This window comes from Tyto alba, unplaced genomic scaffold (assembly GCF_018691265.1).
Source record: "Tyto alba isolate M040663 unplaced genomic scaffold, T.alba_DEE_v4.0 Super-Scaffold_9, whole genome shotgun sequence".
Classification (NCBI taxonomy): domain Eukaryota; kingdom Metazoa; phylum Chordata; class Aves; order Strigiformes; family Tytonidae; genus Tyto; species Tyto alba.
In genome coordinates, this window is record NW_024881330.1 from 19999352 (window position 1) to 20027152 (window position 27801).

Below are 27801 nucleotides of genomic sequence, written 5' to 3' on the forward strand. Positions count from 1 at the left end.
ATGGCCAACATAGAACAACACTTAGGAAGTATTTCACTTAGTGCTGAAGTTTCAGCCGCTCTCCGCCGCCCCCGCCCCCCCCCCCCCCCCCCCCCCAGTTCCCCTTTACCACAGCAAATCAAGTCAAGCTCACGCACAAAGTGGTGGGACCGGATTCACACCTCAAAGCGACTCTATAATGCTTTTAGGAGAAATCCACCACTTCAGACATTAAGCTCCATTAAGCTGACCCCGCCACAAGGCTCAAACCCTCTCTGAACACCGACTAACGCGCTACACGAGCTCCCCCACCCAACCCGCGGCAGAGGCAGGGCCCCACCCCACGTGAAGGAACGGAACCAGCCCGGCATCCAGCCCAGCCTCTCCCCCCGCACCGGCACAGCAAACTGCCCCGGCTCCCTGCCGAGAGAAGCCCCTCTCCGCCAGACCCGGCGGAGGAACCGCCCGCTCCCCCACAGCGGCGACCCCGCAGCCCAGTGCGCAGGCGCCGGCCGCCTGCCCAGGGGCGGGGCGGCGCGACGCACGCGCAGCCGCCGCCGCGCAGGCGCACAGCCCGTAAGAGCCGCGGCCGCCCGCCGCTGCCCCGCGCGCCACCAGGCCCCGCCCCTCCCCGTCCTCTCGCGTCGCCAAGATGGCGGAGTACGACCTGACCACCAAGATCGCGCACTTCTTGGACCGGCACTTGGTCTTCCCGCTGCTGGAGTTCCTCTCCGTCAAGGAGGTGGGCGGCCCCGGGAGCTGGGGGAACGGCGAGGTGGCGGGCGGCACCGCCGGCTGCTGGTGCCTCCCGCCGTCTCCTTCCTCCGGCGCTGCGCGGCTTGGGCCCGGCCTGCGCGGCGGCTCGGAGCTCGCTTCCTGAGGGAGGAGCCGCGGGCCGCAGCGCCGAGGGGGGAGAGAGCGAGGAAGGAGTGCGTGGGGTTTTTTTCGCGAGGGGAGGGAGAGCAGCGCCGTGGGCCGAGAGGAGGCCTGGGGCAGCCGCAGCTCCGCTGCGCGGGCCGCTCACTTGCGAGGCGGAGGGGAACTCCTCTCTCCCCTCCCTCGCATTTCTTTCCTTTCTTTTCTCCTTATGCGGCGGGGGAAAGCAAAAGTTCTGCCTCGCAGCCGTAGTTCGTTTCCTGCCTGTTTTCCGACAGCATGAGGGCTCGTTGGGCCTCTGCCCCATCTGCGGCCCTTGTCACTCTTGTAGCCCTTGGGGTTGCAGGGCTGTCTGTGGGGTTGTGTCAGTGTAGATAGTGTTGCTAATCAGCTTTAATTTTAAACCATTATCATCATGAATTTGCGTTTAAACTCAGTGTAAGTCCTTTTAATGCTGTGCCTTTTTGGTCTTTTTATATATATGTTTTAATTACATTACTACAAAGAACTCAGTAATGCTAGAGATACTTTAGACTAAACTCATCAATTTAAACTACGTGAGGTACTCCTCTGGTCCATTTTGACATGGAAACAAAACTTGTAACATTATACAAGCTTTGAATTTTAAAATATATATAATTTTAGACATATTATTTTTAGACTTTGAGACAACTTGTCCTAACCAGTTTTCGTATCTTGTGTATGGTCTGTGCTTGATGTCTGTCATCTTGGTGACATTTTTACTAATTTGGTGTTTGTAAATCAGCTCAAGTTAATTCAACAGAGTTATTTTTGTAGCATTAATCTTAAACAACAGGACAGTCAGAGACAAATTAAACTTTTCCAGGTTCTGTATCCAAGATGTCCATAGATGTGGTGTGGTGAATTGTAATACAGTCTTCACACAATTCTATTTTTGAGCCTAAACTCTAGTTCAGGCCCTCACCAGCATCTTAAAGATCTAATAGCAGTTTACAGCTCATAGCTAAATTATGGGGTAGGAACTTTAAAAGCCAATTTGGCGAGCTTAAAAGAACAACATCCAGTTACACAAGCTAAACCAAATTTGCTATGCTGTAGACCTAACAACGAATTCTAGATTAATCTGTGCTATAATTGTAAGTTGGATCTTGAGCATCTCTTCTGACATCCATTTTAAATTATCTGACTAGCCTGCGTTGTTCAGCATGTTATTTTGTGAAAAGTATTCACTATGAAAGAAAAATCTGACCAAGGTTTTATTTACTTTTAAATATATATATTGTTTTCAGAGATATTTCAGGTGAGATTTTTTTTTCCCCCCATGAATAGTAATAGGAATTACTATTCCTGTTAAAGTAACAGTAATCTAAAGTGTTACTTGTTTTCTAACTAGCCTTTGGAGTTCCTGCATTCATAAACAGTAGAAAGTTGCCAGTATCTTGCCAAGACTGGAAATGTGGAGATTCTATATAGTAAGAACACTAAATGATAGAGCTGTGAGATCATGCCAAGCTGTGAGATTTGATGTTTAAAATGATTTAATTAGACAAAAATCCATAAATAAACCATTCCATAAAAGTAACTACATAATATGAATTGGAAAGTATTTAATAGTATTCAAATAAATCTGTTAATAATTCCTGTTTCAGATATACAATGAAAAAGAGCTACTCCAAGGAAAACTGGATCTCCTTAGTGATACCAACATGGTGGATTTTGCTATGGATGTGTACAAAAATCTTTATTCTGATGAAATTCCACATGGTAAGCTGCTCATTTAGAAATAAAATTTGTTTTACAACCTTTGTATCTAAAATAATAAGTAGCTAGTGGTAATTTGCTTGTTGCATTCAAACTAGAATACTGTTTATCTGGCCTTAAAGAAAAGATGTGCAATACTGAAACAAATAGAATCCCCTAATCCTGGGAAGTTTAGGTTTGTTGGTCTGTCTATCACAAATTTAGTCTTTGAGTGAAGTCTGAAGTATTTCAACGCTGATTTGGTCATTTCAAGCATTTTAAAGTTATAGCCAATTAGAGTTGCACTTATTTTTCATCTGTCAAATTAAACACTACTGCTCCATGATTTGGGGTCGCTAAACTTTTTCTTTAAAACATTCAGTATATTAAGGCTAGTTTTACATCGTAAGTAATTCCGTTAATCTCTCTGTCCATGGCTGATTTCTAGACTTTGAGGAGATACAGATGTTTTTGAAAATGCGTGCTTCCCTCACTTCAGTCAGCATATAAATTGCTGTTTCTCTAGAAGAAATTCAATAATAATTAATACCGTAATTAATATGAAATTTAATCTCTTACAGTCTTCTTCATGATTTTGAAAATTTTCCTGTTTACTACTTACTTTCTATCTTCTTGAGGAGCATTTGGGGAGGGGGGAGAAAATTAGAATATCTTGTTTTCTCTAATTTTTGTCTTTCATGTTTTTTGTTGCTGTTGTTTTTTGTTTCCCTATTGTTTCTTTTTTTTTGGGTTGGTTTTTTGTTTGTTGGTTTGTGGTTGTGTTTTTTTCCTTCCTGACTGTAGTCTTTGAATATATGCTTTCTTCTTATTTCTTCATATTTTTTAATTTTGTGGAATATCCTCACCTTTTTCTAAACTAGTGGAACTTCAGTCTGTCTTGCCTTCAGTTTAGGAGGAAGAGTCTTCTGTGCTTTTGCATAGTCAAACACAACATCCAACTCTTTTTCTGTCTCTGGGTCTTGCTCCTTAAATGGCAGATTTCACAGTTAGCATCTTTGGAAATATATGATGAGAACTGGTAGACTTATGGATGCTGGATTCAACGTTTTTGTTGTGGTTTGAGCCTGGTTGGCAGGCAATCATCACGTAGCCACTCTCCCTTCTCTTCCAGCAATAAGAAGGGACAGAGAGCCAGGCTTGGGGTTCGAGATAGGACTGGAATGGGGAAAAAAATCACCCTTTATGGTCATGAGCAAAAGGCAAACTCGTTAGGGGAAGAAAAAAGAACATACATTTATTATAGACACTAACAACATGTAACAGAGTAGGACAGTGAGAAGCATTGCCGCTTGAGAACACCTTCCCCCTACCCCTCCCTTCTTCCTGGGCTCAGCTCTGCTCCCAATATTTCTACCACCTCCCCCCAGCAGCGCAGGAGCAGGGAATGGGGTGTGCAGTCAATGCTGCTGCTTCTTCCATCTTTGGTGGGGGGGAGCTTCTGGAACTTGTTCCTCCTGTTCCATCGTGGTCCCCCTCTCACAGCAGACAGTCCTCCACAAACTTTCTCCAATGTGAGTCCCTCCCACGGGCCACAGCGTTCCCCACACTGCTCCAGCATGGGACACCCCCCACATGCTGCAATCCTCCCAGTGCTGAATTACACCAGCGGGGGCTACCTTTTCCCACTAGACCCTGTCCTTCTTTGGGCACAGCAACTTGATCATCCAGGCAAAAAACACAGGCCATAAATCAATGTCTGCTCGCTCCACCGTAGATCTTCATGTGTGGCAGTGGGGGGCCACCCTGACGTCTCACCACGGGATACAGGGGGGTCTCTGCTCCGGCACACCTCCCCCCTCCTTTCTTCCTCTGTTCCTCCACTGACCTTGGTGTTCACGCAGCTGCCACAACTCCTCACAAGTCCCACTGCTCATCACCACGTCCCTTCTTAAATACATTATTGCAGAGGTGCAGCTGATTGGCTCAGTTTTTGAGCAGAGGTGGAGCTGGGGGAGCTTTGAGAAGCTTCTCACAGGGGGCAACCCCTACAGCCCCCTCCCCTGCTACCAAGAAGCCCCACCATTCACTCAAACCCAAGACAGTTTTGACCAAATCTTTGATACGCTAGCATTAGATGTTGTTGTCTGTGGGTGCATATGCAATGATGCATTGGCCTGATAATAATGGGAACCAGAGGTTTTCACTTTTGTAATCTGAGAAACAGTTGTAATGATAGCTTTAACTTTAGGTTACTTATCTGTTCTACTGATTAAAAAATATCAGAGCATCTCAGGGCTGTAAAAATCTCAAAGCTGAATAGGTTTTCTTATTTTTTTTCTTTGTTCCAGCCTTTCTAATCTGTTGAAGAAGAATATTACTGAGTCAGTAGTAAATAAGTAGTAAAATGTTAACATAGTAGACAGCACAAGAAATAGCAATCTTGGTACTTCGCAGAAGTGTGCTTAGTTTAATGTTTTTAATATTCTGATTACAGTCACTTATTTAAGCAGGTTGCTAAGTGCATAATTTCATAAGGTCATAGCTTCAAGTAAGCTGAATTAATTTAGTCACTGGGAAAGCTCTGCCTTCATATAGTCCAGCGATTTCCACACTTTCAGTGTTTTTATACTTTTTTCAAACATGCCTCAAAGATTTTTGTTACCAGTTTGGCAGGATTTTTTTTTTATATTATGATTTACTGTTGTTTGATCTGTGGCTTTTATTCAACAGTACAAAATTAACTTAAGTACAGGTGATACTTTCATGTAGAGTCAGATGTTCAGGGTGCTTGCTTGTACAGCTTTCTATGAAAAGGTCTTAATCTGAGATATATATGCTATATGTCATATTCATGCATCAACACTTATCAAAAGGTATGTACAAGCAAGTTATTTTTATTTGTGGAATTGCTGGTTTTATTAGATTTTTACACTGTTTTGTTTGGGTTTGATTTTTTTTTTTTTTTTTTTTTTTGTGAAAACCTCACTGTTTTTAAGTACTTGTCATGTCTTGAGCTTAGAGGGCAACCGAGCACCACACAGCTGCTGGCTCTCCCCTTCTCCCCCCAACCCCAGTGCTGAGAAAGGAAGTAAAACAAAAGGCTCAGGAATAGAGATAAGGACAGAGGGGGATGGCTTACCCATTACGGTCACAGGAAAAAGGCAGACTCCTTAGGGAACGAAAAAAAGTACATAAATTGAATTCGGACACTAACAACAACAACAACACTTAACAGACAGAGTAGGACAGTAAGGAGCATTACCACACCTTAAAAATACCTTCCCCCCACCCCTCCCTCCTTCCCAGACTCAGCTTTGCTTCCGATATCTCTGCCTCCTCCTCCAAAGTGACATGGGGTTCAGTCAGTCTAGCCACTTCTTCCTCAGGGTGAGTGGAACTCCTCACAATCTTCCCCTGTTCTCTCATGGTTCCCCTCTCACAGGAGACAGTCCTCCACAAACTTTATATGACATGAATCCCTCCCATGGGATACAGCCCTTCCTGAGCTCCTCTGGCAAGGGTCACCCTCATGTGTTACAATCCTCCCAGTGCCACACTACAACAGTGGAGGCTGCTTCTTCACACAGAGTCCCAGCCTCCTTCAGGCACAGACCCCTGCTCCGAATGGGGTCCTCCACAAGATGTAGGTGGGCATCTTCTCCACTGTGGACCTCCATGGGTGGCAGGGGGGGCACAGCCCCTGCCATCACACCATGGGACACAGAGGGCTCTGCACTGTCTCATCTCCCTGCCATTCCTCCTCTGGTCTTCCACAGACCTTAGGGTTCACATAGATGTTGCAATTCTTCCTCGCAACTCGAACTCCTCCTCCCAGGTTCCCCTTCTTAAATACGTTATCGCAGAGGCGCAGCTAACTGGCTTGGCCTTAGCGCAAAGATGGGTCCAACTTGGAGCTGGGGGAACTTCGAGAAGCTTCTCAGAAGGGGCCAGAGCTGTAGCCCCCTCCCCTGCTACCAGAAGCACTGCCATACACACAAACCCAGCACAGTACTCAAAGCTAAGTTCGCTTATTCCACTATACTTAGAAATGTCTGTACAATGTATAGTTGCTTTTGTCTTGTCTTCCATGAGATCGGTTTGCAATTACACAGCCAGGAGATGTCACAGGAAAACATTTTTGTACTCTTAGGAAGTCAACTGAATGTTTTTTCTTTCATCTGTTTTGCTTTCCTCTTCTATAATCTCAAGAGTCATCTGAAGTTGGAGATAATTTCTCCTTATTGGAACACTTCCTATATGGCAAGTCATTCTTAGATATAGGCTTGGTCATCACTATGGTGTTACCCACTTTGGACCTCCTTTACAAATATATCTGTAACCAAATCATGAGGTAAATGTCCAATAGGTTCACCATGGCATTGAGTGTCCTGGTGTGTGGCTCACTTTTCACGGCTTCTTGCATACTGTTCTCTCCTGGGATTTGATCTTGGTTTCTCTTATCTCATGTTTCTGGCTCATATAGTCAGTCTCAGGATGCTACTGGGTTTTCTTAGGTTTTGGGGGGGGGGTTGTTTTTTTTTTAAGTATATAGGCTTTTCTCAATTTTATTTAAGCGTTCATTTTCTTGCACTGGTAGCAGTTGGTGAAGAAGTTTGGGTCTGTGTAAAATAATCACCGTAAAGCTTTTAGTTCTATTTCCTAACTATTTGTCATTAAAGGTTTAATGTTCTAATTAAACATGCATAGTGTTTCAAATCATAATTTTGCATATGGAGCTGCTTTAAATTCTTCCTGTCAGTTTTCAGTTAAGTATTGTAAAAATGTGCTTTCAGAACCTGGTCAGTTAGAGGAAAATTCATCTTACTAGTATGATACCACTGTTGACTTTTTTCTAAGTTTACTTGGAATAAGAGAACTTACTTAAAAGATTGTTTCTGCTTTAGTGGAAGCCTGAAGATACCTCTCTAATACAGACTGATCCATCTATGCCTGTCCTGGTTTGATTAGAACTTCACATGGCAGGAAAGGAACCAAATGTTAGAAGTTTTTTATTAAGTTAATGAATTGTGAGATATGTTCAACTGTGCTGTCAGCACCATGCAATTGTAGGTTGGTTTCTGTAAAAACTTAAAGTATTACATTAAAATCTTTTTTGTGTGTTTAGCTTTGCGTGAGAAGAGAACCACTGTTGTTGCACAGCTGAAGCAGCTTCAAGCTGAGACTGAACCTATTGTCAAGATGTTTGAGGATCCAGAGACTACAAGGCAAATGCAGTCCACTAGGTAACTTCTAACATAATTTCTCAGGATGGCTTGCTGGTACCTCTTAGTTGATGATAGGAGAGCTCTCCATGTAGCAGCTGCAGAGACAGACATTTTTATTTCTAGCCAATAATTAAGTAGTGCTTGTGGCCAGATAATTGAAATTGCTGGACACAATTTGCTCTTTTTTTCAGTGCTTTTACCTGCTGTGCCTAAGATATCTCTGTTGTTCTTCATGAATCAACTTGGGACAAGTGACAGTCATCATTCAGTGCAGTCAAATCACAGCCAAGATTGGTTTTGCAGGGGTTGGGGAGCTGCTTTTGTTTTCTGAAAGGTGTTGTTTGGGGGTTTTTGAGGGGAAATGTGGGCTGAAACAAGTTTTCTTTTCTAGGAGACCATCTGCTCCCTCTCCCTCTTCTACCTTCCACAGAGGATTATGGAGTGCTATCTTTCTTATTCAGAGGGGCCTGGTAGATAAGCATCCTTTCAGCCTCGTAGCATATATTTCCTTCAGGAATCTTCTCTTTCCCCACCCCCCAACCCTTACTACCCTCCCTCACCCTCCAAATTGGCCACCTTACTGGCCAGTGAGATAGTGCTCATAATAATCTTTTTAGGATATATCTAATTTCTTCTCACTTTACTCATGGGAGTAATTAAAGTAGAATGAGTTTGTGTGCACTTTTTATCTAAGAACTATGGAAGTTCTTGTGGTTAAGCCTGAATTGGGATCGGTAGGAAAGGGCTCAGCTGCAGCCATTGAGGAAGTAATGCATGTGGAGCTGCTTTAAATTCTTCCTGTCAGTTTTCTCTCAGAACCTGATCAGTTAGAGGAAAATTATTCCTTTAAATTTTAAACTGTGCAACTTAGAGAGGTGACTAGATATTCATTTAGTGTAAGTTACTGCTTGCCTTTACATAGGGAGCACTGTTATTGCTATTGTAAATGTGTCTAACTTTGGAAAATTAATTAGATCCCTTCAACCTTTCCTGCTCTGAGATTTAAAATAGAGCATACCACATCAGATGGAGCACCTGTGACTTGAATTTGAAGGTGAAACCTGTACTTGGATTTATTGTTGGCAAGCTTTATGCATCTACTGATATGGAAGACTGTAACACTGCTTCTGGAATTTTCGTAGAAAAACACTGAATGCACAAACTCTTTTTTCTAGTGTGCAGAAATCTTGGTGAGGTGTACCTTTGTTTGGAAGCAATCCCCCTGAAGAAAATGGGTCCCTGAAGGGGAAGAAATTTCATTAGAATTTAGTCCTTGTTTCAAATGCAGATTATCATCCTTTTTTTCCTTTCCCATCTTTGTCCAACTTCTGAGAAACCAAATGGACCCATTTGGTTCTTGCTTCCTTTACTTGGCATGTTGTTTTCACAATTTGCTATAGTCTACTTTAGAACCTGGTGCAGAAGTGACGAGGTGCAATGCATTGGATCTCAAATGTGCACATGAAACAAGATGTCTGTAGAAATCATAAATCTGTCAGCTTTCCAGCACTTCAGAAAAAGTTTCTATTTTCTGTTCTGATATCACCAGAATGCACTCTAGCTTCTGCTGCAAAAAGCATTGTAAGGATAAGTAAGCCACCTTTATATCTGATTTCAGCATGGATATTTACATATGCTTATGACATGGGTGGTTATGCAAAGCCAGGAGTCACTTGACAGCTTTTGGAAGTATAGCTTTGAAAGTGAAAGGCTCAATTGCTCTTAATTAACTGCCTTGACGTTATTAACTGGGTCTATCTTAACTTTAAAGAAAAGACTTTGAGATACTATCATAATTATTAAAATCTAATTGAACTTCTGATCCATATACAGAGATCTTGTTCAGTTCTTGCTTCACCTTTAGCCAGTTTTTATAATAATATTTGGCCTAGAAAAATACTTACCAAGTTGCAATTCTGTGTACTACCGTTCCTTGAGAAATGTGTTCTGTTACTTGACCTTTGATCCACAGAAGTTGGTCAATAGTACTTATTCCAAATCAGAAACACCCTGTTTGGAAGCAAGAGATAAATCAAAAAATGCATTAAATATAATTTGCCTAATGCTATAAAATATTAGTCCTACTGCTCCTATGTAGCAAGTTTTGTTTCAGAACTAGTATTTTGGTTTTTCTGTTAAAATATCTGAAAGCTTTGCAGCTCAGAAATACTGATTTTGGTTATTGGTTTGACAGAAGTTCTAACCCAGATTGTTGGGGTTATACAGTAATAGAGATAATCAGGCTCAAAGGTTTCAATCTGGAGGACATTGACTTTATAGAGGAATAGTCAATATTCCTCATCCTTGAAGTATGTTCCACTGGAAGAAACCCGTGAAATCCACAAGTATTACTGGGTGTTGTCATTCCTGGCCACCTTGGCAATGTGCTATTTCACTGTATAATCTTATACTATAAGTTCCAGTTAAACTCACAGCTTTGCAGTCAGTTGATTTCACAGTAAATTGGGAAATTTTCCCCTTCATAAACTTGTACTGTATCTTTGTCCCAAGAGGAATTTATAGCTTGGTGCTCTCCTCTTCAGTTAAATCCCAAGTATGTGTTCTATCAAACATAATAATTTCATGAATTGTCCAAGTCATCTTAGCCACATGATTGATTGTGAATGCACAGAGGAGATGAAGTGGAGGGTTGCTGCAGGTAGTGAAGCTGCAGGGTGGTGGGGGGATGGAAAATAGAAAAATATCGTTAATTCTTTCTTTATTGTAAAAAGGTAGTCCATACAATTGAAGTGCCAAATTGAAAATACTTTTTACTTATGAATATAAGTTCAACTATCTAGATGAACAACTGTGGTTCTTGTTGCCAGGTGATTGCAGCAGAGTTTTTGAATGGAATTTTTATTGCGTTGAAAAGCTGATGTGTTAAAATTTTGCTCTAAGAGCTGATCAAGATCCATTGCAGATACTGGATAAAAAAAATTATTCACTAACTTACCTGTGGTATCTTTAAACAGTAGTTATCTGAAGTCCTGTGGTCATTAATATGAGACTGACTGGTAGTAGATAATTTCATGCTTGCCTACTGGAGCCTTGAACTTTCCTTTGATCTAGATAATATTGCTTGTCTTTTTATTATCCCTGTTGACTAAAAAAACCCCAAAACTTCAGAAATATGTTCATGTGTGAATTAGATGTTTAGAATTTACTAAGTGTGATTACTGTTTATAGTTGTGCATTCTGCAGGCATTTGCAATGGTAGAGGTGTTCTTGCTAACCACTGTGTCCCAGTACTAACAGTGGGATAAGTTTCCTTTCTAATTTGATCTTACTTCAGTCTTTGGCATTTTTTTTTTCCTGTCTCCTGTTAAATTCATACTGCTTGGCTGAAGTAACTGCTGTGGAATTAGAATATGAGTGGGAAGAGCTCTAAGTCAGAATTCAACTTTCATACTGAAAGCTAAGGATGCCATCAAATCCCTTCTTAACTCTAGTTATTGTTGCAATTCTTTATTTAAAATTCTATTCATTTTAAGATCTTGAAACTTACTCATGGCACTTTAGGAATACTTGGCTCACTATTTCTGCAGTTGCTTTTCTATAACAAGTAGAGGAGTATAATTTTAAAATTTATACTCTAGTTGGGTATTTTAATAGCTAAAGGTTGTGTTATGTAGCATGTTGTGTGGTGACAGTCTGTTTTGCAAAACCAGCAGTTTTTATCTTTTTTTATTATAGGGATGGTCGGATGCTGTTTGACTATTTAGCTGAGAAGCATGGTGTAAGTGTTTTAATTCTTATATCTGTTTGAATTCAGTTCTGAGTATCTCCATCCAATTTTCCCCACAGCCAACAGCTCTGAGCAATAATGGACTAGCGTTTTGTCCTGTCTCATGCCAATGTAGCTAATAGACAGAATTTCTAATGCTAATGTATTTTATTTGATTGACTTGAAACTTTTAATTTTTATCCAGACAAAAATAAAACTGGAGCTTAATGTTAGCTGCATCCTTGCAACTAAGGTGTGGTTTACTTTGTAACACAACATTTCACCTTTTTTCCGGTATTAGTATAATCTTTAATTCAGTGGCATGGATTAAGAGTATATTAGTTTTCTATTGTCTTATCTGTGTACAGTGTCTTTCAAAGAAGCTAAAAACTTCAAAGGTTACTTTACTATTAAAATTGGCGTGTAACAGCATTTTTCCTAGTGAAGAAGAGCTTTTTTTGTGTTCTTTTTCAGTTTAGGCAGGAGTACCTAGATACACTCTACAGGTATGCAAAATTCCAGTACGAATGTGGTAATTACTCAGGAGCTGCAGAATATCTTTACTTCTTTAGGGTTCTGGTAAGTTTGGGGTGTTTGATTTGGGGTTTTATTTTGTGGATTTTCTGTTTTTGTTTTGTTTTTCAGTTAAATACTTAGGCCAGTAAGTTTTTTATGTTAATTCTTGAAATATGCTACTTTTGAGCTTTTTTGAGGCAATTACTGTGCACCAAAGAAAAGCTGAAAATAATTGTTAATAAACATCACCGACTATTTTCCAGTAATTCCATTGTTGTCATTGCTGAATTCAGAACTGTCTTTTAAATTTGTAGGTCTCATGGTAATATTTAATTACTGAATACTACTTTACTCCCTGTAAATGTATCCTGGAAAAAATATTAAAAAAAAAAAAAAAAAGAATACTTGTTTTCTTGTTTTTGTGCACAGATGTTATCAACAGTAGTGAAAATCTTGCAGGTGGATTGAACATAATTGGTGGTAACAGTGAACTGCCAGCTTCTTATCTGAACTCTCATCTGTCTTCCCTTGCATTTGTGTTGGATTTAAGAGTATAAGTCATCTGCCTAGGAAATGTAAACAGCTTTAAATGAGAATTGTAGAACCAGATCCATCATCTCTGAAGCAACTCTTTTTCATGTTGTTGTAATTCATATCATTTGTTAATGGTAGGAGTGAATTTTGAGAATGAAGATTTAGTGTCTTGTAAGAATCTCAGCACAGTAAATTTATTGTTGGTGGTCAGTGAATGTGCCATTTTACTAACAAAGGGAAATTTAAGGTAACTGCTTGAAAATCCAGATACTGTAGCTAGAACAGCTGCAGTATCTAAAAGCAGTTATTGTGAATAGCTAACTGTAATTATGTGACTTGGAACCAGCACAGTGCATGTGAACTTCCTCAACTAAAAATATCTACTAAATTGGTACCTGGGTTGCCTGGAAGATCTTGACTTCTAAACTGTGTATCGTGGATATGTGGAGTGATTGCTGAAACTGTGTAGTGGTTTGTATGTTGAGGTTGGTTTCTTGTTGTCTAGTTTCTAGTCCTATCTAAAAAGATCCTAAACTTTCTGAAATACTGCTAGAGGAAATAACAGTAGTTCTGTATTGACTATAATTAAAGATGCAAAATTGGGAAATATATCTTTAATCAGAATAGGGTTTAAAGTAGGAATAAGGTGAATTCTTAGTTTAAATGTTGAAGATAATGCTGAGTACTTCTGTATGACTCTGTGTTAAGTACATTCCATGTGCTGAGGGGAAATAAAAGTTACTTATGTAGGTTTGTGAGCAGCTGTCCTTAATTCTTCATGCTTTATTTCTGGGCTTAGCATTATGTTCTTACATGTCAAATAACTAATTTCAAAAAGTGAAGTACTGTTTTTTTGTGTTGGTAACAGCTTGGTATAAGACTTTTGTTACTAATTCTGATGGGAGAAGATTTGTTTAAAGTTCTGTATGATGAAACATAACCTATGAAAGAACTATTGTAACTGATCTGAGAACAGAATTTGACACTGTGAATGACCTAGTGTGATTCACTCCTGTATAAAACCAACACAGCTTGACCTCAGGACTACCCTTCCAGGAAACAAATTCACTACTGCAAAGTTGCAGTTTTACTGGATGTTTCTGTAAGAAGTATGCTTTTTGGCACAGCATTAGCAGAAAGAACCTTAAATACTAGCTTTTTTTAAGGCTGTTACCTACTGTCATGAGTTCTTTGGGAACCTGCTTTGTAGTAACCTTGGTTTAGTAGTTCAGAAGCATTTTTATATGGTGTAAAAAAATTTGGAACTAGTGTGTCATCTGGTGCTTAGCCATTTCATTTTTTTTCTTTTTTTTTTTTTTTTTACTTCTTAAACCATAGCAGCATGGAGCTTTGTCTTACTTTGACAAGATTTTCTAGTTTCTACTTCAGCAGCCTTGCTGCTGTATTTTCTTTGGCACCTAAATTGCATTTAAAAAAGAAATACTTCATTTGGAAAGATAGGACAGTACAAATTTTTATATTGTAAATTAAAAATACTGCCAGAAAATATTTTTAGTATTTTTTGAAGTAAGTAATAATAATAAAAAAAAAAATCCTAGGAGTATGACTTTGTTACTTTTGTTGAAAATAGGTTCCAGCAACAGACAGAAATGCTTTGAGTTCTCTGTGGGGAAAACTGGCATCTGAAATTCTGATGCAGAATTGGGATGCAGCCATGGAAGATCTCACAAGACTAAAGGAGACAATAGATAATAACGTAAGTAAAATCTTGATCGTGTGACGTGAGTAAGGTGAAATGTTGAAGCTGTTTGTATTCAGGTTTAATTATGAATCACTTGCAGGCTTGTTTAGGAGTAGTTAACCACTTTTTCACTAGATACTTTCTTAATAATAGTGGGAGAGTCAGAGGGTGCCCATGAAGAAATACTGAGGCTTCTTTTTTCAGATTACTTGCTTCCCTCATCACATTTGAAAATATAACTGAGAACTTTTAAAGTATTACCAATAAACAAAAAAACCAAACTAGTCTCAAGGTTAAATTTGAGGACAGGGTATCACTGCATGGAATTGTTTGCTGCTTAAATTTCAGATAGTTGTTCTACTCATATTCTGTAAAGAATAAAAGGCATGAAACTAAACTATACTCTTATCGCATGAAAATAACACTTTTAGCAGGAAATGCAAGACAGCTTGTTTCTGTAAATAGTATTCAGCTTCCTCACCAGCTCCTGAATTCAGATGAACACCAAAAACTTGAAGAGAAAGAGTGGAGCTGCAGTACTAGTTCAGAGCAACTGCAGTGATTAAAGACTTCTTTCTACTCATGGGGATTTAATGGCCACATCTGAAATGTGAGAGTTTTACTCTTCTGAGCCAGAATCTTGAATAGGTGTTTGGTCATTTTTTGGATTGGTCCCCCCTCCCCAATATATTCTTTATCTGTGTGGTAGATAAGTAATGTTAACAAATTTTCTCCAGTTTTCCCATCTTTGAGCCTATATGGTAGGTAATAGATTATTAAATTTGACTTATTCATTAGACTCTGAGATTTATTTATTTTTTTTTAGGATAGAATCATAGTAGTTGTCATGCTCTTTGGCATGATTATTACTTGCTACGTCAGTTCATTCTCAGTATGTTGCTTTGTAATCTATTTGAAGTACTGCTGAAATTTGGAGCTAATACAGATATTTAGAGCTGAATCCTTATTTGTGCATTATCAGCTGGTTTAAATGAAGACAGTTACATTCTTATTTCTTGGCTGAAAGTGATTATGGTGTTTCATCATTGAGACTATATGGCAAAAAAGGTCCTGTGAGGTTTTAGAGAGGAAGAAAAGCTGAAAAGATAGAGAAGCCAAGTAGTTCCTCAGATCACATCTGAAGAGGGAATACAAGAAACAAAATTCAGGACTAGAAAGGGTAATAATAATTTATGTTAGTATGGTGGTCTTTGGAGAACTAAAATCTATGCTCTTACCATAACAGAATACAAATTCTGGCAAACAAATTGGAATATAATATTGGAAAATTTTTATTGGTTGTAACTTTCAGCAGATTCATCTTTAACAGATGACAGGTTAAAGAGCTGGAGGTCAAACTCAGCCTGAGAGTGATAACAGGTAAAAGGAGCCAGTAGAAAATCATAAATTTTTGAACAATTACAGGTTTCCATGCATTAGTATTCATGTAAACATTCTGTGTTTTATATGACTTAAACCAATGTTATGTTTTCTTTTAGTCTGTCAGCTCTCCGCTGCAGTCTCTACAGCAAAGAACATGGCTCATCCACTGGTCTCTGTTTGTGTTTTTTAATCATCCTAAAGGGAGAGACAATATCATTGACCTTTTTCTCTATCAGCCACAGTAAGTTGTGCTGTGTTATGTTGGGGTCTTTAAATGTGGCAGGTGATGAATATACAAGCTTGTTAAACATTTTTCAGCCCAGAGCCTGAGGCTGTTTCAGAAGTTCTAATATTGACACTTTGAATATTATTTTTTTTCCAAGCCTTCTTTTGAATTTTTGTATATAATCTGCTTTTCTTCATGGAGAAGGAGTGGTGAAGTAGGAGGATCTGTCTCTTTTTTTTCCTGATGCTTTGTGGGGAACAGAATAACTGGTTTTGCTAGATCACCAATTCTTACCACATTTTTAGGGCTGGAGGGGAAGGTATTGTTCTATTGATTTTTACAAAACCTATTTAAGAAGGGTTCTTGAGGCAAATCTGAGAATAAAAATCAAAATTGAAACACTATAGCCATTTGTGAGATGACTGGCATCTCATGTGGATCTAGGAGTCTATAACAGCTTAACACTGAGAAATTGGTTACAAGTTTTGCTCTCCTAGTACCTGTTTGGAGGTAATGTCTTAAAATAGAATAATACTAAAGAAAATCAGTTGAATTTTTAGCATGATGAACTCAGACTGGTAACTTGTAGTACACACTTTTGCTTTTTTGTTTCATAGTGTATGTGTTGATTTGTTTATACTTGTCTCTTGTAAATGAGGTTAATTTATTGGAGAGTTGAACAGGAAAGTTGCAGGCTCAGATTACAATATGAAAAAGGGCTTCCAGTGGTTTTGTGTGCCCATGCAAGCCCCTCTTGTAAAATATCTGTGTTGACCTGATCTTAGCATATGGACTGTTCTTTTGCAGTGCCCCCTTCCCCGCACACTGCTGAAAAAGGTGATCATAAGGTTAACAAAAATAAATCATTCTTCTATATTTGAATAAGTGGTCAGTCATAAACCCTGGTATTGTATTGCATAAAAGATGCCTAAGCTATTTTTTATGAACACTGTTTTGATCTGAGCTTTATCTATATTTTTTTCTTTCTAGATATCTCAATGCAATCCAGACAATGTGCCCGCATATCCTTAGATATCTGACTACTGCAGTCATAACAAACAAGGATGTTCGAAAGCGTAGGCAAGTGCTGAAAGACCTAGTCAAGGTTATTCAGCAGGTAAGGACTAAAATATCTGATCTTTTCTGTCCTTTTTTACTAAGACTTCATAATAACTTTCTTCAATAGCACGACACGACTGGCCTAGGACTTCTACTTACATATTGGTGCTCACTTTCTCTCACTGAGCTAATTTTTCACTGTGATGCAAAATACGTGTCGATCAGTGGGAGGACAGAAAAATTTTTTTCCTCCTTTCATGTCAACAAGCAATGAGTAAAATAGAATATGCACTTAATTTTGATTTTCTTTCTTTATGAGTAAATGCAGAAAATTCAGTGAGCTATGTGAAATGGCTTTGGATCTGATTCTTCTTTTTCAGCTGTCCATGAATTGTTCCATGAATAGGGGTTCTTGTTTGCATTTCAGAACCACTGAACTGTGTGCATTGTTGTGTATCCATGTGCAGTTCCTTGAAAGTGCTTCTGTTGGCATAGCTATAAGAGAATATAGACATGGAAAAGAGCAATAAAATAATTTTGCTTCATTGAAATCAAGGGAGTTGTGGCAAAGATTTTTAGCTGAAGTCAGCATAGAACCTGTATACAAGCCATCATGCCTCAAACACTTCTAATGGTAATAGCATATATTGTGAATAGTAAACCATGATATGTATGTGACAGTGCAGTTGTTGCAGGCTAGTAATCGATTATATCCACTTCGAGCATTGATGTAACTACCTATGCAAAGCACAGTCAATACAAAAATGAAACTTTAAGCATATATTAATTTGTTTTTAAGCATTAGTGCTCACAAAAGAGGTAGCATAAGAAGCTATAAACCAGTTGAAGTGTTAAGACTCGTTTTTTATCTTAAACTAAAACTTGATTTTTAGCATTGAACTTCTAATGTAATGTGAACTTCTAATATTTGAAGTTAAGTATCGTTTTACAACTTTTGGTTTTGTTTTATCTTGTGCAATTGGTGTGAATATAAAAAGGATCACTGGGATGTTCCTTTTGAAAATACCAACTCTGCTGACTTTGGTTTTGAAATATCTGATAAGAGATTTACTTCTTGGTAGTCTTCTACTCTGTATAATTCATTATAAGAAATCATGAAGTGGCAGAGGTTTTATAGATTTGAAAGCAGTTCAGACTGGATAACTAGCAGCTTGTCTACATAGGAAGAATAAAGCCTTGAACAAAGTGATTTGTCAAATGTCATATGGTAGGCTGATTGCCCTATTAGCAGTTAGAGATTGCTAATACTTCTAGTACTTTTGCAGGTATTGAACTGATAGGTAAGCAGTTGTTCATACCTATTAAATTTAAAAGGCAATCGATGCAAGACTGTTTTACACAGTGTATGTTAATTATGTGGTTAACAAGTTCAATTCTGACGTAAAAAAAAAAAAAAAAAAAAATTACATATAAAACAATTTTAAACCTAAATAATAACACTGTAAATACAGTTCTTTGGGGAAGGAAAAATAGCTTTGATCCACGGGGAAAAAGAAACTCTTGGTAGTTCCCTTAATCTGCTGATCTTTTCATATACTAAAGCAGATATTGACAGGTAGTGAATTAAGCTGTTGTAAAATGTGCTGTAGACATATCAGAGGATGTTTAATTATGTCTTCATTTACACAGATGTATATAGATCTAGTGTCGTTCATGCCTTGTAGTTAAGTAAGTTGAGTAATTTCTGTAATGTCAAAACAAATTCAAGTATTTTGTATATAGAAAATAGCATTATTTGTGTTAACTATGTTGTCAGTGTAAATCAAATGATCATTCGGTTTGAAGCATAAAGGATTTGGTGTTGGACTAGTCTTGAAAATCGGAATTTAGGAAGAACACCTGTTCTACCATATTTTAAGAAATTTGAAGGTTTGGTACAGAACCAGCTCTAGTCTCTGGCATTTTTCTAACCCAGAGATTGCAGCACTAAATGCTGAAGGTGAAACTGTACTTCTGGTTGTGTTCTTTTTTCCCCTAATAGTATGGTTAAACATTTACTCAGTTTTTATAACACGAATTGGGAAGTTTAACGTAATATTTTATTTAAGATGATCTCTGGACTTGTTTCCTTATATTCTTCAAACAAAATTTAATACTGGAATTCTAGAGTGATCTTGTGGCCTTGATTTCTAATATTGTTCCTATTTTTTTTGACAGGAATCCTACACATACAGGGACCCTATCACAGAGTTTGTGGAATGCTTGTATGTTAATTTCGATTTCGATGGTGCACAGAAGAAGCTGAGGGAGTGTGAAACGGTAAGGTTTATAACATTTATAAGACTTTTCTTCCTTAAGTAAAGATCTCTAAAATTCACGATTGCCAGCTAATTTGTTTGAAGTGGTGGTTGATTCCATTGCCCATGTCTTCTGATGATGTTTAAGTCACAGGTGTGTGGCTTTTTTGTGTGTGGTTTGGTGGCTTTGGGGAGTCTTTTTGACAACTCATTTTGTAACGCTTAAGCAAGACATACTGCTAAGGATATAGCTTTAAAATTATATTTAAGCATCCCTAGAACAACGGGTATATAGGTAATTATGTATTTGGCTGAGCTTCAGCTTTTCCATCAGTATTTGAAAAGTGCTTGATGAGAAGTTTGGGTTTGTCTTTTGTTGTGAAAGACTGCATCCTGGAATTATAATGGTGAAAAGTAATGTGAAATAACATTAGGATAGTTAAATACATATTATTGGAAAAATCTGAGTTAATCTACTATGAACGTTTAAAGATACCTAACGCTTCGGTTGACTGGTGTAAAAGTATTTCTAATAGCTGAACGTTAGTACTAATTCTTACAGCCTCTGATTTGGCTTTCCTTTCATTAGTATTAGTCACCTAGTTGGGTAAATCAGAAGGCTTATCTTCCCTGCATAGGGCTGGTGATCTTATCCAAACTGTATAGGCATTCTTGCACTACTAAGTAAGCTGATTTGCATGGTAAGGAGAATTCTCATCAAATAGCAGAGTGAGAGAAGAATCCTACAATATGAGTGAGGAGTTAAATTTTACATGTTGGAGGGATCTTCAGTAGGATTATGACAGCAGTAGACATTGTTCTTGAGTCAGACCTCAGTGATCATGTTAGCAAGTGATCTTAATTTAGCAAGCTGCAGAACAATGAAAATTTCCTAAATCTGTGGCTTTTTCTCCACATCTTGGAACATACCAAGAACTAGTTTTGATGGGCTGTTCACTGATCTTGCTTGTTGACAGTGGCTACCAGTAAATCCCTACTTCCATGTTCCCAGTGTTCCTTTTCTCCTTACATTTGCAGGTGCTTGTGAATGATTTCTTCTTAGTGGCGTGCCTTGAGGACTTCATTGAGAATGCCCGTCTCTTCATATTTGAGACTTTTTGTCGCATCCATCAATGTATCAGCATTGGGTAAGATAACTTCTTAATACACCAGTTCAGGAAAATCAGTCATGGATGACAGTTTGACAAACAGTGCAAACTTTAATAGTAAAATACTCAGTTCATCAGATGAAATGAAAATCATTAACTAAAATTTAATTGGATAGTTGTCTTCATAGTTTTATAGCTCTAATATGATATACTTAAATTACAGCAATCATATTTTAAAGTTGACTTATTGTGATTAACTTTAAAAGAACCTCTCTCTACCATCCCCCAACCTCCCAAACAGTGTTTTCAAGCTAAAACTTTCCCATAGTGTGTCAAGTTAGCACTCTACTGGATTTAATGGGAACTTTCTTACCCAGTTGTCACCTAAGTCCAGGTATCTTAATTTGGAGCTCAGTTCTACATCTATTGATATAGAGTGGTAATATTAAGTAAATACAAATTGCAAGTACAGTAATTGTTTAAATTTATTTATATTTGGTAGCTACGGATACCCATGTCTGTCTTATTTGAAAATTTAGAACTGTATTGCTTTTTTGAAAACAATAGATCATATTTCCTGTGGCACAAAGCAAGTGTCCTGGCTGTAAGAAAATTACGTTCTTAATAGCAAGGATGTGTGTCGTTTACTCAAACTAATTTTGTAAAAGCAGACTTTCCAAATGGATCAGCTCTGATGCCTCTATTGTAGCAACTAAGCAGGAAGATGTTATGCATGCTTGAGATCCCTTTCCACTTGGCCTTTGACCCCATTCCTCATATTTCCACATCCCTTAAATTAAAAAGGAAAAAAGTGAAGTGAAAAACTCTGAATGCTATAAAAATCTCAATGGTGGAGAACAGTGCAGAGATCCTTGAGACAGCAGAAACCAAAGCTGTTAAATCGATCAAGTTCAATGGAGTCTTGTTACCATCTTGTATCCACAGCAAATGTGTGTCTGGTCCTCTGAGGAAGTGATTTAACGGTGCTTGATTTCAAAAGAGAAGGACTTGAGAGAAAATTGAAAATTGTCCTAGAGTTTTGCAAGGTTATTGAAAGGATTACTTTTTTCATAGATAGGTGTAGTCAGGGAAAAGACAAAGATTCTTACTACTTTTAACCTCTCTTCACTGTGTGACACATTTATCTTCAATGCATGTGGAAAAATATATATATTTTTTTTTTATCCTTTGTATCAGCTTAAAATAGTCAAGGAGTTCAATGTAAAAAGCAAACAGTGAATCTGCGCCTTTTGATCAGCTGTGGTGTATTGTGTTTTAAGCATAGTTGTAAACTGAGCTAGATGGCGTGAACAAAACTTGCATACTTAGGTTAATTTTCATAAGGAGGTTAATGCTTTATCTAAGATCACTTTAAGCAGAATACTGCACATTTGGGGATAAAGGGGTTTTGAATAAGTATTTGAAGAAAATATAAATAAAGTTTTCTTAGAGATGAGTTTCTAGGGAAAATAAAACCCTATAGTGTCTTGTGATTTCCTATAAATGAAGTACTGTGAATACTGCACATATTCAAGCACAATTTTTCAGTGAAACTACATGTTTAAGCTTTTTTTACCTAAAGACTAGATGCATTTATAAGGAGTGTGCTTCTCTGATCTGGCTTCAGTCAATGAGCAGAGTCTGAGGATGTTTCATAGGCATGCGTCAAGTCTCAGTCAAAAACCACTGATAAACTGTGGTTAACATAACATTGATTCATTCCAGCAAAAATAGCAAGATTTAACAAACCAAGGTCTATAGTACGTGGCTGTCATTTATTTAGTGTTTATTATTTATTTTACAGTTCATATTTTTCGTGCCATATGTGGTATTTTAACTTCAAGTATGATAGGAAATATTGTAGTTGGCTCTCCTTGTTATGTGTGATATGTAAGTATAGGTGACAGTGTCTTTATTTTATAAGCATTATGGTGTGCTCTGAGGCAAGTGATAAACTTTGAGTTGAGACATTTCAGATTGACGTTGATATTCCTGCCATGTATCACTTCAGGTAATTACATGTGGAATCAATCACCAGTAATGAGATTCTTTTCAGTAGGTCATTGTGTTTTAAATGATGGACATAAGCCTTAAATTTCTGCACAAACTGTAACCATCATTAGATTTAGGCTTACATGGGGTGTGTAAGTTGTTTCTTGGTGCACTTAAGACTTGTTTTTGAAGAAACTAGCTAGTCAAAATGCTTTTAATTAAACATTTGACTGAGGCACAGTTCTCTAATTTCTTTGTCCACAAGTGATTTCCACAGCTATTCCTGGAGTTGAAAACTAGTTGGTTCTACCACAGTCCTTGATACGTATTACTTAACTATTCAGAACAAATTTGAAAGCAATTAGTGGGAAATCTGCTATTCCTTATGTTAAATGGAAAATACATGGCTCACTTAATGGTTTAACTACTTACATCTGTCAGACAGCTGACATTTTTCCAAAGGACTTAGTTGCTGTATCAGTTGTAACTTAAAATTTATACATCTCAAATAATGCTGCAATTAGTTTATTGTTTGAAATATTATGTTTAATAGGGAGTAATAGATGAAATTAATTCAGAATGTGTTTTGGTTAGTTTGATATGCCTGTATTTAATTGAACAGCTGAATATGCTTCATTCTTCTTTTCTATATATTTTTCTTCTCTGTGCAGTACAAGATAGGTTTGATTGTATTTGAAAATGTGTAAAATTCAGGAAATTTGCGTTTTAAGCAAAGGAAAACTTAAACAACTTTTGCCCTAGCATGACCCAAATAAGTGAATCTCCTTATAAAAGAGTAGAACAGAAATAATCTAAAGAACTATTTTTGAAACTACCATTTGAAATCACCTGCGACTTGAAATGGTAGACAGTATTCTTTAAATATTAATAAAATTCTTTCATTATGATTCACTTTTTTTTTATTGGATTATAGTGGGGATCTTTATAAACAATGGTAATCTAAGAAACAACTCTTCTTGCTTCCATTCCTTACTGTTAATGGTGTATTTGTAAATCTGAGTGTGTCACTGTTACTTGAACTGTTAACCATGTATGGGGGCTGAACTGTAGTTGGCATCTCTTGAGGGTATTAACTACCTATTTTAACAGTGCAAAAGGAGAATAGTGTTGTTTGTTACAAAATTGTAATCAGGATAGATCTTCAGTATATTTGTTCTGGAAGGATGGAGAATACTTTTTTGGTCGTGTATCTTGCTTTACCAGGCAAGTACTTCCTTCATGATACATGTCCAGGCACTTTGGGTGATGCTTTCTATTTTGGTGTACTCCGTGAGAAGAGCCTAAAGTGGAACCCAGTTGCCACAAGTGATGAAATACGGTCATCTTTTGCATCAAAATACGATAAAGTTTTAGGGTTTTTTAAATACAGATATCTTTTAGTGAAATAAAGATAGTTGTTACTTGATAACTTTGGTTATTTTAAATTAAGATTTCAAATCCATGTAAATCTCAAAACTAGAAGTTGAGATAAAATAGATTTTTTTATACCCCTTTTTACCCTGTCATTTTCATTCTGCAATTTGTAAGTTGTTCAAATGTGTGTGCAGGAAAAAATACCTGTATAGAGGTATGCTATTTCTGTCATGTGCCTGCAGATATGCTGTATGTTTGTTCATAGAACATGTTTTAAATTAAAAAAAAAAAAAAAAAAATACTATCTCAGCTTCTCCAGAGGTGAATTTAGACATAATAGGAAGAAGTAGAATTATCTGGCAGGTGATACAAAACAGTTTATAGTTCCTGTCTTGGAATTACTTTCTGTGCCTTCTTCCCTTCCAAGTACACGGGGACTTTAGGTTAAGCAGAAAGGTGCTTTACATTAGAAGGCACCTCTGGAAGTCATCTGGTTCAATCCTGTGCACCCAGTTAAAAAACTGAGCAGGACCCCCTGCAGTGTTGCACTGTGCTACTTAAGGTCTTGTCTAGTTGATTCTTGACTACCTCCAAGGATAGAGGTTCCACGCTTTAATCCCAAAGGTAGGTTGCTTAATCCCCAGTGTAGTGGCAGTAGCCATTCCTGTGGTTATCTGGAGGAGGAATCATTTTATCTGAATCCTATTGATGCTTCTGAAAAAGAAATACGAGAACAAACAACACAGGTGCACTCCTTCCCATGTTCTTTCAATTTAAAATTTCTTTAAAGTCAAGTGCTTAACATCACTGATTCAAAGGTAGTAAAGCAATTTGTAGCTGCTTCTTACTGAAATACCTGTTTTACTCTCCCTAGATGACTGATGATTTTACAAAACTTTACATCCCTGATATCTTCTGTTCTCTTAATTTGTCTGCCTTAACTCTCTACAATTGCTAATTCAACCACAGATTAACAGTTCCAGTAGAACAGTAGCAATGGTAGTTGGAATTTACTTCCCTTTGCTTTGTCAAACTGCAGATACTTTGTTGCCTGTTTGTGTCATTTCACTGCAGTGAGTTAAGTTACTTCAGGGTTTTTTTTTTTTCCTATTCCCCTCACTTCATGTTTGTCTGTGACAAAAAATTGAATTTAGTTTTATAGTTGAGAGGGATATGAGATCAAAAATATATAGGAGAGAAGACTGTATAAAGACTATATAGATAGTCTAGCTAGTCAAATGGGGTAATAATTGATCTGTTACAGAGTATTCACTTGACACTGATAATCATCAAGAAGGAAATCACTCAGGTGCAGAAAAATGCTTAAGCGAGATCATGTAAAATGGTGGGAAATTGACCTCTTGTGCAACTCAGCATAGCCAGCTGGCCTTTTGGTCATGTGTAGCCCTTAGCTCATATTTGTTACCTTAGTCTGAAAGCTGATGGAAGAATGAGTGTTACAAATGTCCTGTATAAGCCAACCACCAGCAGGAAGCTGAAGGAGTTGGCTGGAAAGCCAGAGGAAACACCATCAGAAGGAATTATTCCTGGACAAGAGTGCTTGTTTCATTAAGAATTTTCCTTTTTCTGTTCTCTCTTACTGTCTGCTTGAAATTCCACAGTGTATCTGTCACATCTATACCAAATTCTGTCTCATGGCTCTTGTTCCTGAAACTTCCGGGTGAAGTTTATTGCTAAATGAGCTACTGAGACACTTTCCTGGACTAATTAGACTAAACTTTTGTGACTACTTGCAGGATATAAATAAAAATAAAAGCAAAACAATTGTTCTTGTTATAATGATGGGTTGCTGGTTTATGTTGTGTTGAGATTACAACTGAATTTTCCGAAGAATGTTCATGGAGGCAAGGTTTAATAGGAATGTATGAAGATTGGGCAGGTCAAGCTTTAAGTGCAAGATGTAGTTCAGAATTACTAAGCATATACTTTTAGGACATGAAATTCTTATTTACGATGTCCCAGCATAAAACAGTGAGGGGGTGGGAGATGTGCAGCAGTGCATGTATGTAAGCTTTAAAGTCATCTGTGCCAAACTTCGTGTTGATTTAACTTGTATTCCATAGTCTCTAGTCATGTCTACCAATATTAGTGGGATTCTATTTCACCTTTTGATTACATCTGTTATCTTTTAGTATGTTGGCAGATAAACTAAATATGACTCCTGAAGAAGCAGAAAGATGGATTGTCAATCTAATTCGAAATGCACGATTAGATGCCAAACTGGATTCAAAGCTGGTAAGACTGTACAGATGTATCTAAGTGATGTTGTTGAATTTTTCATTAAATTTCTTTTTAACTTATTCAGAAATAGCAAATTCTATTTTCTGCTCTTTTTTTTTTTGTTTAGTCCAATATGTATAGTGAACTTCATTTATAATTCTTTGATCCTGTGTATGAGATGATTTGTGAAAGCTCTGAGTGTAGAGCATTAAAGGCGTAATCCTTCTGAGTGACTGTTACATTTGCTGTATCTTTCCTGTGTTTTAGGGCCATGTAGTCATGGGCAACAATGCAGTCTCACCTTATCAACAAGTGATTGAAAAGACCAAAAGCCTCTCTTTTCGTAGCCAAATGTTGGCTATGAACATTGAGAAGAAATTGAATCAAAGTGGTAGATCTGAGGTTGGTATATGTTGTATTTTTCTGAATTCCTCCTTTTTTTTTTTTTTGAGAGATACATTTCAATATAATCCTTAATCTGTTCTTTAATTCATCAGATGTACCTACTTCTAGTTCTGGCATATTAAATTGAAAAGTCGTATTTTCTTGTAGTGAGCATTAGATGGTGATTCTTGTTTCCTTCTTGCTCCACTTCTCATCCCTAGGTAATTTTTTTTTGTGTAACTAGGTGTGTTTCTGTCATCATTTGATTCTAATTCCTTTAAATGGTCTCCTCCTCCACCTGAAAAGAGATAGTTTTGAAGGGTAACATTTATAAAAGTAGCTGTATTTCTTTTTTCAAGTGGGTTGTACTTGAAAGGTATCTGTAGTTGCACATATAGTACTGAGAGAAGAATGAATGATGCTTAACACTGGAACACGAAGGGGGAGTTGTGCAAAACCCTGTTAAACCCATTTCATGAAATACTAGAGAATATAATTAGGTCAGCCAAAGGTTTAAGTAGGACCAGTGAAAATAAGGAAGTCATCAAGATCATCTAGTTTTGCCTCTGCTCACTTTACAATATGGGAAGCTTTGTGAGGGAGGAGAACAGTGTAAGGTGGATGACTGAGGTCTACTAAGGACTGAGATGTACATACTTAAAGCATAAAAAAAAAAAAAAAACGCAAACCATGCATTAAAAGAACTTACAAAATATTAAAAGTATTACTGGGCTTCCTCACTGCTTGGCTGAAATACTGATGGAAGCTGGACAAGCAATGGTGGATTAGTTTATTCCATTAAAGGAAAGTCATGTGAAGCTTAACGTGATAATATTTTCTTTTAAAAATATAGCTGCCAAATTATTTTTATATTTAGTATGGAATATTCTAGAAATTTTCCATTTTGAAACTACTAGCTTGGGGGACTCAGGCTCTACAACTTAATTACAGCATGTATTTCTGCTATATCAGTACTTGCTTTAAACTTATAGGGTATCATTCACTAATTAACAGTATTGCCACCTGTTAGCCATTTATCACTCTTGTAAACTTTTTTTAATCGTATCTCATAAATTTCAGTAACCAACCCGTAGTATAGTAATTTATTTTCTACTGATTCTTTTTATTTATTTGTTTTTTAGGCACCCAACTGGGCTACTCAAGACTCTGGCTTCTACTGAAATACTTCTGTAGAGGGGGGGGAAATCAGTTTTCATTTGACTAAAAACCACATAAATATGTAACTTTTTTGAGAAGAGGTAATTATGTGTTCCATCTAACATTATTTGAATAAAATTGGCTAATTTTAACACTGTGTTTATCTATAACTTACTTAGATGCTTAATTATGTTGAACAGGAGCTTTTTAGCATAATAGTGTTCTGAAACATTTTGGATCACAGTTCGCAAAATTTAAAATGTCAGTTCTGTTAGATTTCTTTGTACAGAAGGATGCTATTGCTCTCAGAGCTGTCTGAGTTTGGAAGCAAGGAATTACAGTTAGTTAGAATCTATTGCAAATGTCACACAAAAC

The 27801-nt window shown here is 37.5% G+C and overlaps 1 protein-coding gene across 1 annotated transcript; it reads left to right on the forward strand.

Annotated features, from left to right (window-relative positions):
* Positions 1–584: 584 nt before the first annotated feature.
* On the forward strand, positions 585–27578 carry EIF3E (eukaryotic translation initiation factor 3 subunit E). Its single transcript, XM_033000146.2, has 13 exons — positions 585–721; positions 2487–2601; positions 7664–7781; positions 11460–11502; positions 11965–12069; positions 14132–14257; positions 15742–15866; positions 16842–16968; positions 19089–19190; positions 20207–20316; positions 25797–25899; positions 26152–26286; positions 27411–27578. The coding sequence occupies exons 1-13, from the start codon at positions 632–634 to the stop codon at positions 27447–27449; spliced, it is 1338 nt and encodes a 445-aa protein (XP_032856037.2). The 5' UTR covers positions 585–631; the 3' UTR covers positions 27450–27578.
* The last annotated feature ends 223 nt before the right edge of the window (positions 27579–27801 follow it).